We start from the raw sequence: 16,016 nt of genomic DNA, 5'->3' as shown, positions 1-16,016 counted from the left end.
AAAATTTACATAAAGATAAACATTTTCTAGAAAAAAATTTTTCTTCTAGCTTCAAAAATAAGAAAATTACAGCCGTTTGAAATTTTTAAGTAAAACAAGACCTAAAAACAAAGGTTGTTAAATAAAAGGGTGAAGATAGCGAAAATTGACTTAGTTTTATAAAAGGTCGGAAATTCATTATAAAACAGGGGACTTGCACAACAAATGTAGCCCTCTAGCTCTAATAGGAACCCCCCGACCAATTAAGGTGCGGCAAGGGGCCCGACTGTGAAGGGTTAATATTAGTCATTTAAATTCAAAAATATCTAAACATTCGCCTTTATAGTAATAATAACCTATCTTTAAATAAATTACATAACTCTACTGTTCTATGTAAATGTTGAAATTCAATTGCAGTAATATATATATCAAATATGAAGTTTAGTTTCCATGAAAATCAAATTGCACCTTTTTCCAGAGCTCCTACGTTTTAAACTATATAAAATTATTGAAATTAAAGGAGTAGGAGGGAGAGGGGGATAGTCTACTAGTTTTACAAGAAATACACTGAGTTTTGTGAAGCAAGAAATTATGATTGCTGTGTCAGCAATAGACAGCAAACACAGACAGATTCAATTCATCAATTCTACCGGTTCAAATCATAAGAAAATCTTTCAAACTTTTTTTACTTTTTTATTTTAAAGTAGGTTTTTGGATGTTTTGTGTCTAGTTAAATCGCGTAAATGGCTTTAGCATCTACAATCATCAGCTTTGCATTGATTAGGCAAATGTTTTTGGCCATTTTGCGAGTAATTAGTTTAGCCGCCACAGAAAAAAAGAAAAGCCGCTAAGAATTTTTTTTGTTTTAGGAAGAAAAATTGTTTAAAGGTGGGGGGGGGGGATAAATTCCTCCCTCTTAAGATAAAATAACTAGTAATATTAACAAAAGTAATAGACAACTATTTATCTTCTTTTGAGATTGTTTTATTACATTATTATTAAACTCTTACAGAAATTTATCATTTCTATAATATGAATGATAGAAAAAAAAGAATGAGAAAAAAGGCACGAAAAAAATATCTCTAATTTGGTTAATTTGAATTATATTTCTTTTGGGTGGTAGAGCTATCCTCCCACAAAATAGATTAATAAATAGAAGCTTCTTTAAGATTTGGTTCAATTAGACGAGTAATTGGCAGAAACAGAAAGTTTTTCAAAAATGTCCATAAAAGAAATAAGAATAAACTTATGGTCATAGAATGACTAAATTACATAAAGGAGAATTGGTATGCTTTGAAGCTTGTTCTAAAGTAAACACACATCCATTTATTCCTGATTCGAAATAATTGTGTTACTCGACAAAGAAGAATTGAGTTGAGTAAATAGTTTTTCACAGATTCCATTGTTACGCAAAATTTACCCACAGCGGTCCTTAGTGATTTCGACACATTTTAACATTTAACTTCAAAACCCTAAACTGAATCTTTAAATTATATAGAGGTGTCTTTTACAGATATTACAATCTATAGCTTTTGAATAAAATTTTAATCATATTGATTTTTATAAATTTATGCTTTTATTAGTGATGGGCGAATTAGAAAAAATCCTATTTGGGAGTTTTTTTTATATCCAAAAAAATTAAGAAATTTGTTTTACTAAGATCATCTTTTTTTCCTGATATTTATATGAACTTAGAAGCACACTAATGAACTACAGAAAAATATTTGTAAAAATGTCTAGTTCAATACCTAGTTGGTCATTCATGGTGACATTTTTAATGTCTTAATCATATTTAGGGGTGGAGTGCCACTTTTCTTTTGTTGTGCACAATATTCTACAGTTTGTTGCTGGGGTACAGGGATAGTGTACATATTCTACAGTTTGTTGCAAGGGTACAGGGATAGTGTACATATTCTACAGTTTGTTGCAGGGGTACAGGGATAGTGTACATATTCTACAGTTTGTTGCAGGGGTACAGGGATAGTGTACATATTCTACAGTTTGTTGCAGGGGTACAGGGATAGTGTACATATTCTACAGTTTGTTGCAGGGGTACAGGGATAGTGTACATATTCTACAGTTTGTTGCAGGGGTACAGGGATAGTGTACATATTCTACAGTTTGTTGCAAGGGTACAGGGATAGTGTACATATTCTACAGTTTGTTGCAGGGGTACAGGGATAGTGTACATATTCTACAGTTTGTTGCAGGGGTACAGGGAAAGTGTACATATTCTACAGTTTGTTGCAGGGGTACAGGGATAGTGTACATATTATACAGTTTGTTGCAGGGGTACAGGGATAGTGTACATATTCTACAGTTTGTTGCAGGGGTACAGGGATAGTGTACATATTCTACAGTTTGTTGCAGGGGTACAGGGATAGTGTACATATTACATGTAATTATATGAATCAAGTCTTCTTCAATATTTCATCTGTATGTCTACTTTTTAATTTATACCTAAGAGATGTAGGATAACAAGTATGACAGCATCTATAGAAACAAAGCTCAGCAAATAATCAGACTTAAAAACGAACATTTGCAAATAATGAGTGAATTTTCATTTACTATTAAAGATACAGAAAAACATTTTAAAATCTGAGAATTTGTTTGGAAATATGTCGCTGTTTTACTTAAGTAGTGGATTAACTCCATACTGACGTTTTTGTCTTGGTTATATAGATGCTTCTTTAAATATTATATGGATCCTAATCGTCATAGGCACCGCAATAAAAAACAAGGATGACAACATCCATAAAAGCGAAGCACTAAAACGGTAGGACAAACGGACACTTGTATAGTGTCTAAACTGAATAATCAGAATATAAAAGCATAAGAGTCGAAGCAAAATTGTAAGTAAATTTGTTGAAAAACTGCTTGATACAGGATAATGTTTATGGACATACTTACATTTTTAGGACTTGATTATAGAGTTGCTTCGCTTATAATGTTGTTTTTGTTGTCTTAGGAATCAATATACCAATTATCAGATCAAAAGAATAATTAGATAACATAAATATTTGTTGTTAAAAAAGTAGAAAAATCTACATGTTTAAAATGGACATACGGACACTCTGGTAATGATTATAGTGTTGCTACGCTTTCTAAATCGTACCTAACTTCTACAGGAATCATCGTACAAAGTTTGTTCAAACACATAACATAAGAAATTGTTTTGATAATCTTCATGTAAAGTTTGAAATTCAATTCTAACAAACCCAAATAAATAGGAAGAACAATCTGCTACAATTGCCTCCAAATGGGTCAAGTTTTATCATGACAAGATTTAAATCGATAGGACCATTCTATAATGGCTAATTTGACGATAAGAACCATCTGTTACAGACGGACCAAACCTAATTCAGCTTTGCTTTTACGAACACTTTGATAAGATTACTTTTACGGATGTATGTATTTTGTATAAACAATTAAAATAGATTTATAAATAAAAATTACATATTTTTTCCTCATTGTACAATAAAGATTTATTAAAATGTCTATTGTACCTATATTGTTTTTTTGTCTGTTTTCTTAAGACCAAGCTATTTTGCATTTGAAATGCGTAGTATAATATTAGAAAGTTTATGAAAGTCTGACAATATTATCCTAATATTATAATAAATGTCTCAAGTTATTTTGAATCAAGAATAATAAGACAACATTATCCTTTTTGTTTTAATCGTTTCTTTCAACCTCCTCTCCCTTTTTTCAATTTTAGTAGAACAAAGTAAAAAAAATATTGGAGTGGAGGGGTATTTTTTTCTTGGGGTTATTTCTCCTGGAGGTTGGTGGAACCCTCCTCCAAAATAGTTTTAAACCTTTCCAAAACTTATGAAAGAATGCAATGTAAAGGAGAACTATATCGGTTCAACAGATAGCAAGATCCTTTGGTACACACACACAGATATCCTGTTACTCTTATATAACTCTTAACGGTCGGGGGATGAGGGTGGGAAATATATTTTTTTACTTAAACAAGGCGTTATTACTTTCCAAAATACTAAAATATCCTCTAGTAGTAAACCCTTATATAAAATATAGGTGTTCAAGGCAGTTTTAGGTTCCTGGTATGATCCTCCAGGTCTCCAGAAATCTTTGAAAGCCTCCTGTAACTGCAATTTTTGACTTAGATACTTCAAATTTTAAGCTTTTCTTATTATGTCTACATAACATAATAAAATTTCATAAGGATTGTTTTGACGCTGACCGCCGACTGCGGCGACTGGCAGCTTACAAGGACAGTAACGGCTGCCAAATTTTATGTTTCGAGATTTCTAATATAAAATTTTCATAAAGAGAAACATTTTCTGAAAAAATTACTGTTCTAGCTTCAAAATTAAGAAAATTACAGCCGTTTGAAATTTTTAAGTAAAAAAGGACCTAAAATCAAAGGTTGTAAAATAAAAGGCCGAAGGAATGGAAAAATGACTTACTTATTGTTGAAAATTCGTTATCAAACAGATGACTTGAACAAAAATTTTAAGCTCTCTAGCTCTAATAGGAGCTGAGATAATATGGGAGGTCCCCCCCCCCCCCCCCCCCCAACATATAATTGTGAGGCAAGCGGCCCGACTGTTAAGAGATAAGGATTACATTATTTACAATTGGTTCAAACATACTCGAAATAAACAAAGGACAAAGATGTTTTAGTAGTTTTTAAAGTTGCGTTGCTTAATTTCTAGATTATGCTTTACTGTTACAGAAATTAATAAGATAAGTTTGAAATCTATAAGACGATTCATATCTATCTATTATGGACGTACGGACTGATACAACAAGTTTAAAAACTTAATAAAAGTGTAACCTTTCTTACCTTTACTTTTAAAAGCAATTTTCTGGTGGATTTGGCAATAATATTAGATACGTATATTAACCACAATCCATTCACCCTTAACTATTATTTTCTTTGGATCCTAGTATAAAAGTGGTATACTGTTTGTTTGTGTATATCTTAAGAAAAATGAAGTCCATCTTTCTTCTATAATACATAAGAAAATGAGATGATTGGGATAGTTAGATCACATAAGAATATGTACTAATCTTATTTTAACATGTTTTAAATAGACTTAATGACATTCTGGTATCGATTATAAGTATGTATAGTTGACACGATTTCTAAATATAACCTAACTGTTGTAAGAAGCATAAAGTCAAGTTTTAAATCGTAAATATAATTTTAACATGCCTAAAAATACGATAAGAGCTAACTGATACGGACATACACACAGAGCTTAATCAGATAAAAGCTTTGCTTGAGAAAATTTCATTTCTTCTTTAAAAGCTGCTTAGCTTCCGTTGATTTTATTTGAATTTCAAGGAAAAAGAGAAGAAGTTAGAGAAATTGTTGACAGTATCAGCAAATGATTATAATTCTGGAATTATTCATCAGTATAATATGGCTCTGCAACAAAGACAAGCCTCTAGGTGAGTAAACTTTTAGTAAAACACACAGCGATATATTGTTTTGGCTTTGTAGTATGTCATTCCTTATAGACTTCGAAAATAAAACAAGGATGAAAACAACCATAAGAAGCCGTAAAAGAAAGTGAGAGAATATGCGATAAACTATGTATAAAATCACGAAACCTTTTTAAAAAGAATAATTATCTTTGTCTTTGTAACCATGGGCGACAGACTAACAAAATCTAAGAAGTCTATCTTATATAGCAGCCGAGAAAATCACATTTCCCCCATAGCGTTACGGATAGAATAAAAACATAAATTGTGTTTAAAACTAAAAAAGTTTATCTTACTAAAATGGCACATTTATTCCAGCAGAAAGAAGATTTTTCTACCTATATTCTTCACTATTTTAACAAAATTTTATGAAATTTAATGTTTCTATATTTGTTCTATGCTGGTCATCAAATTCAAAAATACTTCAGCTTAATACTGTGAATACTGTTTTTCAGGTATAGAGGCCTGGGAAACCTACTACAGCAGGAAGGAAGAACAGGCATATTTGAGGAAGAACAAGAAAGATTATTAGATGGCCGTCTTTTTCAGAAAAATACAGAAAATTCTAAAGGCAATGTTGATTATTTAAAAGAAAATACAATATCTAAGATAGAAAATAAAGCCTGATAGAGAGAATGAAATTTGAGGATGAAATAGGCAAGAAAGGGGAATATAGAGGGAAAAGAAATAGTGAGAGAGAAAATTTGAAAAGAATGCACGAAATAAGAAAAATAATGTATAAAACACTAATCTTATAAAAGAAAGAGAGAGAAAAATACATAGCAAAACAAAAATTAATAAATTTCTTTAATAATTATCATTTATAAAAGGTATTAGCAGTAAGAACTTTACAGTTACATCCAACTCAAACGACCAGCTACCTTCTACAAACCTTTCTCTAACCCTACACAAACCATTCAGAGAAAAACCCAAAGATTATGAATTCTATAATGATACAAAGCACCAAAGATCCTTAAGAAATCATTATCAGAAAGACAGAAGATTTTTTTCCTCCATGAGAAGAGGAAAAGTTACAGCTTTTGTTGAGAATAAATGTGTTGATGATATTCGACATGAAATGGGGCTCAAGTTTCCACTGAATAGGTCCACAGGTAGATTAATGAATAATGAAGTAAAGCAGGAAAATATTGATGCCACCCAGGAAAATAAAGACAATCTTTATAGCGCAGATACTCTATAAATATATAAAAAATGTCTGGTTATCATATTTCAATGCTAAAAGAGACATTTACGCATTACAATTCTTAAATATCGTTAATAAATAGTATTAAGAATTATTTATATTGCAAAGTTACTCTATGATTAGAAATATCCGTCCTTTAAAATAAGCATGAGTTTATGATATACATTGTCCGTTAATCTATTATTCATGCTACAAAAGACATAACTGTTTCTGTTTATAAAGGTTATGTGACTTTTTTCTATATTTTTATACAGTATGACCCTCGAAAAAGTATCTTTTAGGGTATAAAGCCCTTATTTCTTAATGTATCATCAAAAATAGTATATATCCGTGTTCTCTGTACATTTCCACACAAGCATATATAAAAAAATTAATTTCAGTCACTTTTTCAAACCTTTAGCTCTAAGAATCTCCGGTTTTAATGGAGGTAAAATTAAAATTTTTATATATGTTTGTGTGGAAATGTACAGAGAACAAGGACATATGCTATTTTTATGATACATTAAGAAATAAGGGCTGTATACCCTAAAAAATACTTTTTCGAGGGTCATACTGTAGTTTATTACCAATAAACATATAAGTTCTTTTACTCACGTTATCAGTTTGTGCACTATATTTTTGGTGCTTTGTTACAATGGATGTTTTCATCCTAATTATAATTAAAAAGTTTAAATTCCTAACTTTTATTTTTATTCTTTACTAGAAACTGCGCAAAACTAAATTTATGGAAACAGTTTTAAAGTAGAATTACCATTGTCTAAAAGAATTAAACTAAAACAGACATAAATTACATAAAATTCTCAGAAAAGAAACTTTTTTTTTGTAAAGCAAGGATGATAGGGTCAAGCGGGGCATAGACCGGTAGGGGGCTAAACCGGTAATTTTTTACCCACCTTCATAAAATGACCTTTATCTCCATGTATCTTTTAAATGACAGAAAAAAACATAAAAACAAATTTGTTTCTTATTAAATTGCCTACAAAAAAGTATGAAATTTTGCGAGATGAATTTTAAGAGTACTTTTTGGGTCTCAAAGTCGGACAAAAAAAAATTTTTCCAAACATTTTTTCACCTAGGTGCTGTGTAAAGATCGACCTACACAAAAATTAGTAAGACCTAAAACTGATCCGTAAAAACCTTTTGGACTAAGAATTGCCCGCTCTTTCCAAATCTGTTTAGAGCTTAAATGTAGAGTTAATATTTTTTTCAAAAATGACCAAAGTTCGCGCGGGGCTATTTTCGGTGACGTCAAAAAAATTCAAATTCGATTTTTAAGATCAATTTTCAGGTTTTCTTTGGTAAAATTTAAAATTCAATATGGTCTTTTTAAGAATTAGGCCAAAAAGTGAATAGAACAAGTTTTTTTTAAGATTTTATTTTTCTTGTAAGGAAAAAAATCGAAATTTCTCGTCTTTTAAAAAAATTTATTTTTTACATAGAAGGAATAGTCCGATCTATATGAAAATTTTTGTGGATATTCCCAATAACTATACTAATTATGATTATTTATGTTTGACTGGCCGTTTGGCCGTTTTTCATCGATTTTTTTTAGGTTGAAAAGACGTTACCGGATTAGCCCCACCGTGGGGTAAAGGTCGGTAATTTCTTTAAGTACAATTATGACAAACTTCTAAAAGTCCTAGGATAACGTCCTTTTATGACCTGATAGTCTTTTCCGTAAGCTTTCTAATGGTCTTGGTTTCATTTGAAAATATTAATATTTACCCCCTTTTTTTTTTTTGGAAAAAACAGAAAAAATTACCGGTTTAGCCCCGCCTCACTGTATGATTTTAGCGTAAAACATTTAGTATCCGATTAGTATTTTAAGGAATGGTACAGTATCGGAAGTTGGTTCTAATTGCATTCTAAGGGACATGTTTAATTGATTCCTACTGCTGTTATTTCATGCGGCTACCATTTAAGTACAATTGAGAGGTTGGATGTCTGGTACCCTACACCCAAAATATCTATAAACTTTTACTTGACCTATGATAAAGGAGAAACTAATCGAAAGGGACTATTCCCGATTACTTTTATACAAGGATAAAGGAAAAACAGAAAAAAAGATGTTATGACTGAATATTACAAAATAAATCTAGAGTATCTATGCTAAAAAAAAAGAAAATAGTTATATCTATTATATTTAGATACAGCTTAAACTTAGCAAAACATTTAACATAAGAAAGTTGGTTTTTGAACAGCAAGCAACCATTTATATGATAAATAGCTACTGAGTGCCCTGGTTCGGATCAAGAGATAGTTAAATGGTATCAATAAAAGATAACAATATAATTATCGACATAGTCTATCAATTGATAATACCATAATATTTCTTTTAAACAAATCATATATAATTCTTTCTCGGACTTAATTATGTTCATAAGACTCTCACATTTAATTATACTAAGCTTTCTCAGGCTAAAAATGGGATTCTTACCGTTTTTGAGATCATGTAGACACTATCAGAATCTTTAGAAGGACAGCAAAAAAATCTTCCCTAAAAGTAAACAATAAAATTTTTTAACTCAATCTATATATTTAAAGAAATTGATTTCCTCTAAGTCTCTGAACAAACCATTTCTTATCCCTTTTATTATTTGTATGATTGTTAATGAATGGAAATATTTGTGGAGCCAGAAACTTATTATAAATCATACCATGTGGATTTATTGTTTGCATACTTATGATTAAATAGCGCATCTACTCTTATACTTACGGCTGTTCATCCTTCTGTCTTTTCCTATTTTAGTTTTACCCTTTCTTATTTGAAAGATTTTTTAAAGATTATGTTGCCTTAAATGATAAATCAATTTAATAGCACCCTAAGAACCCAAATTTTAAGGTCTACCATCAAGTGTTTTATTAGCCCCCCTCCCCTCCCTTACTTTACAGGTACATTTAGAAATTTGTACTGTACACGAAAGGCTATGTATACTATTCTTCTGTTATTCAAATTATCACAAAATTAATTTTATTTATATTTACTTTAAGATTTATAAAAATAAAATTGTCTTTTTAAATCAAGGATCAATCGCCAATTATCACCAGCCAACCGGTAAAATTATCAAATAATATTCAAACCCAAAATAATATGACCAATATCACCAGTGACGAAATTCAAATCGCGCAAATTCACGAAGAAGAATTGTTAAACCCCAAAGAAAATAAACCTTTGATAGAAAGCTCAAACTTTATAAAAATTTCCAGCAATTTTAATGAAAATAAAAATACAAATATTGCAAAATTTGAAGGTAAAAATAATTACTACAACTTTTTATATGCATATAAATGACTCAAGTGAATAAAAAGCAGATAAAGGAGTAGCACTAAGTAATCATTAAATATCAACTTAGTTTACCAACTTTGTATTCATGTACGAGTGTCTTCGCACCAATAGGTGGTAAATCCCACATTTTTGTATGTTTTTTTTTTGGGGGGGGGGGGGAGGACATTTTTTTAGGGAGGCAGTAAAACTAAGCTTAAACTTCTTTAACAACCGTACTATCGTAATATTTATTCGAAGCTTATCATGACACTTAGATTCCATAAAAGCTAATAGTTCATAGAATATTATATTTAAAACTTTATTTACCAAGGTTCAGACCGGACAGATAACACATCAATAACCTGGTGCCAAGACTACCATACAGATATACAACCCTCCACTATGTCTAACTATTTACCACATACAATTAATCTTGAACAAAGTGCGCAACACCAATATAACAACAGCTGTGGGTCAACTTCACAACAATTTTATTGCAATACCACTCAGGAATAAGGATTAAGATTTTTACAATCCTATTATACATATAATATATATCAATGTATTTTTTGCCGAAGATTTCCGTAGAGTTCTACATTTTAGGGAAGCTTCCCATAAGTCTAGGGTTGGTTTTAGGCTATTTAATGGTAAATTTCATTTTTGGTATGGTTTTAAGCTATTTTTCTATTTTTCCCCACGCATTCCAATACAGAGCTTCTATGTGCTATGGTCGCAGCTGCTTGTAAGTTTATATAGACATTGTGTTTATATGTTATGTTTAATTGTAAAAACCCATGTTAATTATATTATTGATTCTTATCACTGAAATCAGAATAGCCACAGGGACAAGGATTTGAACCAGCTAGAGTCCTGTGTCCCTGGAAGGAAGGGAATACTTCGTTGTGATAATATTGACTTCTCAGGTAATTATTTAATTTTACACCCTCGCCTCAAAGTTTTAAGATAACAAATTTTTGTACACTAAGGCCTGATGGCCAAGGCATTTTTTCCACATATTTGTTTAAGCTATTATGTCTTGTTTACACATACTATTTTTAACATCTTTAGCTAGCCGAGGTCTAAACCAAGAATTGAATTGTAAACTGGATTTAATTTCTCTGGATTCAAAAGAATCACTCTTTTTTGTTATAATAAATAATAATCATTATAATAAAATGTAATGTTTTTATACTTTTTAGTATACAATATCATGGTCTGTTTTTACAAACTTTTTTATTGGTGGCAATGATTAATTTTTTAGGTATGGATGAACTGGTGGTTTCTGGACACAAACCTGCAGCGGTACCTTTACATTCATCTATTCCTTCATCCATACCAACAATTCTACATTCAACGGTCCCAAATCGACCAATAGACCTAAACCTTGATAAATATACTTCTGATTATTTGTCTAAAGCTGAAAAACTACAAAGCACAGCCAATTTTCATTCTACTGAAGGAAACAATGTTCCAAATTGTGTCACAGTAACAAGTTCAAGTCCTACTTTAACCCAAGAAAAAGACGTTCAATTGACTATCTGAATAATTTTCCAATGATATTTCATTTTTAAAAACTTTTAAATTTAGATTCGATTTACAAAATTGAATGATTTTTAAAATTTCCAATTATATGAAAAATAAGATGTATAAAAAGGGGGGGGGGGTTAATGCAACCATCTCGTAATCAATGTATAATGTATAAATGGCACTTAAAATTCGAATTTTGATCTGAAATTTTGCATGAGTAATCCTTGGTAGGTCTATTTTCCCTAAATCGAAAAAAAAGTTGAAAAAGTAACGGCTAACAGATCAGCCGTTTAGCCGGTTTTTGGCTATTTTTAGGGCAAATCTGTCATAAATCACGTAGAAATCAACTTTTTGAAACATATTTTTGCTTTAAATCATGTGAAATGATACAAAAAAAACATTTTTTAGATTTCTAGTACCAGCAACTACCGGCTAGAACCGTTTGAAAACGTTTTGGATCGGAAAAGAGCATTATGTGGAGAGAGGTTTCGTGATGGATTTCGCTTGAAAATACCCAACAAATGGCTAAACGGATGAGCCGCCAGCCGTTAGCCGCTACTTTTCCAACTTTTTGTTCGATTTAGGGAAAATAGACCTACCAAGGATCACTAATGCAAAATTTCAGATCAAAATTCGAATTTTAAGTGCCATTTATACATTGATTACGAGATGGTTGCATTAACCCCCCCCCCCCCTTATTGGTTTTTTTTTTGTGTGCATTATGATATTTTATATAGAGATGATTATATGGAAATAAAAATAAAATTTATAATTTATACATTACTTATTGAAAGTATGATTTAAACAAAGAATATTAAGTCTAAAGTCACAAATAACTTAACAAAATATTAGTCAAATTAATTCTTGAGCTGTCTCAAAATAGAAATATTGATTAACCACCCAGCCTATCCCTAGCAACCACGTACCAAATAAAAGACATATTAATTCTTGACCTGTTGTCTCTGTATAATACCAGGGGTTAACCACTCAAACTATCTTTGGCGACCACCTACCAAATAATTGTCAAATCAATCCTTACTAATAGTACCCAAAAGATATTTTTATTTAATTGTGAGGCCTCAAGAATAATATTAATATATTTGACTAATAGAAAACTAATTGAGGCGAATAAAAATGAGAGAAAGAGTCATGAGAAGATAGAGAGGTAGATAGAAGTAAAAGAGAAGGAAAGATTGGAATTGAGATGGTGCCAGAGAAAAAGAGGAGGTGATTTACAACATCCTAGACATTTATCTGGCACCAGAATTTCAGATTAAGGGATGACCTTCAGTTGGATATAATTTTCTCAATATCTTAATAAGAAACTATGTCTCTAAACATGTCTATGAGCGTTATCAAGAATTATTTCAAGTCAATTTTAAAATGAAATTAAGTTGTGAAATAAATAAATTCATCTTGTATATGACCTATCCTTGTGTTAGGCAATATAATTACACTCCCATCCATAACTCTTTTTAATACTGTTTAATGGTTATAAAGTGTGCAGTAGTCGTGATACTTAAAATAAACTTTTTTTGAATTTGATTCTTCTGCTAATCTAAAAAGCTACTTTTTGGGCCTAGAAATAGTACATGTACAACATTTTGTCTCTCTATCTCTACTGGCTAACTAGCGCCAAAAAAATCAACAGATAACGGTAGCACGGTGGTTTTAACGATTTCTCAGCAATGTGTGTGTGTAGGTTTTTAGCTCTTCTGCATATCTCAAAGTAAACATACAAATAAGGCTACAGATATTATATCCAAAAAATCTTTTTTTCAAAGTGTTCCTACAACCAGCGCAAGTCGGTTTTCTAAAATCGCTGAAAAACGTGAAAAGAAGGAAACACCAGTGTTAGTCTCGGTTCAAAGATAGTACAGCATACTTTTGATACAACAATCTTAATAGCAATTTTCAATTTAATAAGGATGACAACATCCATAAAAGCGAAGCTCTGAAACGGTAGGACAAACGGACATTAACACTTTTATAATGTCAGAACTGAACAATCAGAATGCGAATGTATAAGAGTCAAAGCAAAATTGTAAGTAAATTTGTTGAAAAACTGCTTGATACAGGATAATGATTATGGACATACTTACATTTTTAGGACTTGATTATAGAGTTGCTTCGCTTATAATATTGTACTTTGTTGTCCCAGGAATCAGTATACCAAAAATCAGACCAATCGGATAATTAGGTCACATACAAATTTGTTGTTAAAAATGTAAAAAAAATCAACATGTTTAAAATGGACGTACGGACATTCTGGTAATGATTATAGAGTTGCTACGCTTTCTAACTCGTACCTAACTATTACAGGAATTACCATGCAAAATTTGAAATCGATAGGACAATTCTAACATGCCTAAATTAACGAAAAAAGCTATTTAAAAAAGTAAAAAAAATCAACATGTTTAAAATGGACGTACGGACATTTTGGTAATGATTATAGAGTTGCTATGCTTTCTAAATCGTATCTAACTACTAAAGGAATTGATAGGACAATTCTAACATGTCTAAATTAACGAAAAAAGCTATCCGTGACGGACAGACAGACGTACGGACGGACCGACCATAATTATAGAAAAGCTTTGCTTTTAAAAAATATGCAGAACACCTCCAAACCATTCTCCTATGCATTTTAATTTTTGAATGAATAAATAGCAGTTTTGAAATCTCCTTATTTCATATCAAATCTCAAAAATCAAGTCCTTAAAGATGTCCAACATGCAGTAATTAATTAATTTTTTATCACATTTATATAAGATTTTGTTTCGACGTACAAATAAGTGTTCTGCTTAATAAGTTCCAAAACTCTTCAAGATGTTTTGTTAATTTATTCATTCTTTTAATTCTAGAGCTTCAATTTATGGATGTTAACATCATTGTCAATTTAAGATATTTCAGAAATTTGTAAACTTCTATATTCTAAAGTAAAGTTGTATTTGATTAATTTATTTCTAATTGATCACTAATTGCTCTCCTATTCATAGTTTGATATTGGATTGAAGTAACCTTTGATGAATGTAGTCTTAATCATTAATGCATCCAAACTAAAGGAAATTTACCTTAGAGTAACAAAAATTTTAATTAATTTTTGTTTAATTTCACTTTCATAGTTTTACAAAAAGTTTAGCTACTTAACACCGTAATATGTTATCATTTTGTGGGTAAAACATATTTAAATAAATAGTTTTAATATAACAAATATACCTTTCACTTTCTTTCTCTGTTGCACAGATAGTTTGACTGCCTCTTTTCATTTTTATTTAGTTTTGATAGAGTAAAGATGTTTACAGCAGATTTTATTTTTTAGTCCATAGATAAAGATACAATGTTTAAAATAACTACAACATTACTACTCTGTTTAATCTCTTTTCTGTGAATACATCTCTGTTGGATGCATTGCTACGCCCATCTTGTAAAGTAAGGTTACTTTCAAACTAATTATCACTCTACTCTTCATACTGTCAATTAAATATATTTATGTAGATATATTTGGACATAAATATATAGATGTAGATACTTAATCAGTAAATTAAGAACACAGTAAATAAACAATCTGGCTATATTATTGGTTAAAACTTGTACACATTTCGGTAAAATATACAATTATCTTTTTTTTTCATTTCATCAACAATCCACATAAATTAGTGAGCTATACCATATGTTTCTAAACATAATAAAATATATTCGCCTGCTAGAAATTCTGTTTGAAGTTAGACGGATTATTGTGTCTAACATCCCATCTAGAGTGATAAATATAGTGTAAGGGGAAAAAATAACTTGCATGAAACAATGAAGAATGTGTCAGTTTTTGGCTGATCACTTATATACAAGTATTGCATACAAAGATACTTTCTCGATCAGTCCTTTTAATCTAAAGGTACTTCTAAGCTGGACCCGTCTACCTTAGCCCTCAGAGCCATTCTTTCTCCCAGGGTTACAGACCCATTTTGCCGACTCCTCTTACCTAAATTATTCTATTGGTCAGAGATTCTTAACCTTTGAGATATGCTGCGGATATATGAGTACGGCGTAGACCAGTTCAAGCATAGCCCTAAGATTAACTTTCAAGGTTAAGCTTCCACTAGAGAGACACGTCTTAAACGGACGTGTTCTTAGCTTGGGTTACCTTTACTCACTCTAACAGTGTTTAAAGATGACCTTTCGCTTATATAGATAAACAAAAGAAAGAAGAAAAGCATTGCTTTGCATTTGTAAAAAGGGCGAGTTGACTGCTCATTGTTGATATAAAATTTTAGAGGGGCGTGTCTGATTTATTAGAGGGACTTTTTGACCTACCGAGACTGCGACTGAAGAAAATATATTGACGGCTGCATACTTTCAGCCGCTTTTATCTGTCACTAAAATTGTGTATATTTTAAACACTGCCGGCGACGGATTGTAAAAAATTTAACAGGTGACTAATCTAATTTTAAAATCTTACTATGGATAAAAGCTATTTCGCCTTTGGCACCTCGGGGCTAAAAAAACTGGTTTTAATCTTATAATTATACATTCTATATCCGCGGAAAGCTGGATATAATACGATGCTAGACATAGTTTTTTTTCGTATGG

The 16,016-nt window shown here is 30.8% G+C and overlaps 1 protein-coding gene and 1 long non-coding RNA gene across 2 annotated transcripts in view; both read left to right on the top strand.

Annotated features, from left to right (window-relative positions):
- LOC145327174 (uncharacterized) overlaps positions 1 to 6,637 on the top strand; it is a 38,106-nt gene extending 31,469 nt beyond the window's left edge. The window contains exons 5-7 of the mRNA XM_080170747.1: positions 5,297 to 5,403; positions 5,892 to 6,007; positions 6,267 to 6,637. Of these exons, the coding sequence (XP_080026873.1) occupies positions 5,297 to 5,403; positions 5,892 to 6,007; positions 6,267 to 6,637 (594 nt within the window). The remainder of the gene's footprint in view (positions 1 to 5,296; positions 5,404 to 5,891; positions 6,008 to 6,266) is intronic.
- Positions 6,638 to 9,669: 3,032 nt separating this feature from the next.
- LOC145332872 (uncharacterized) lies at positions 9,670 to 11,552 on the top strand. The gene is made up of 3 exons (XR_013884364.1): positions 9,670 to 9,891; positions 10,237 to 10,828; positions 11,167 to 11,552. It is a non-coding gene; the product is annotated as an uncharacterized LOC145332872 (long non-coding RNA).
- Positions 11,553 to 16,016: the final 4,464 nt, after the last annotated feature.

This window comes from Acartia tonsa, chromosome 1 (assembly GCF_053477335.1).
Source record: "Acartia tonsa isolate MP-2025a chromosome 1, ASM5347733v1, whole genome shotgun sequence".
Lineage (NCBI taxonomy): Eukaryota > Metazoa > Arthropoda > Copepoda > Calanoida > Acartiidae > Acartia > Acartia tonsa.
Note: the sequence above shows the minus strand (reverse complement) of the source record. Positions and strands in the feature narration are given on the sequence as shown.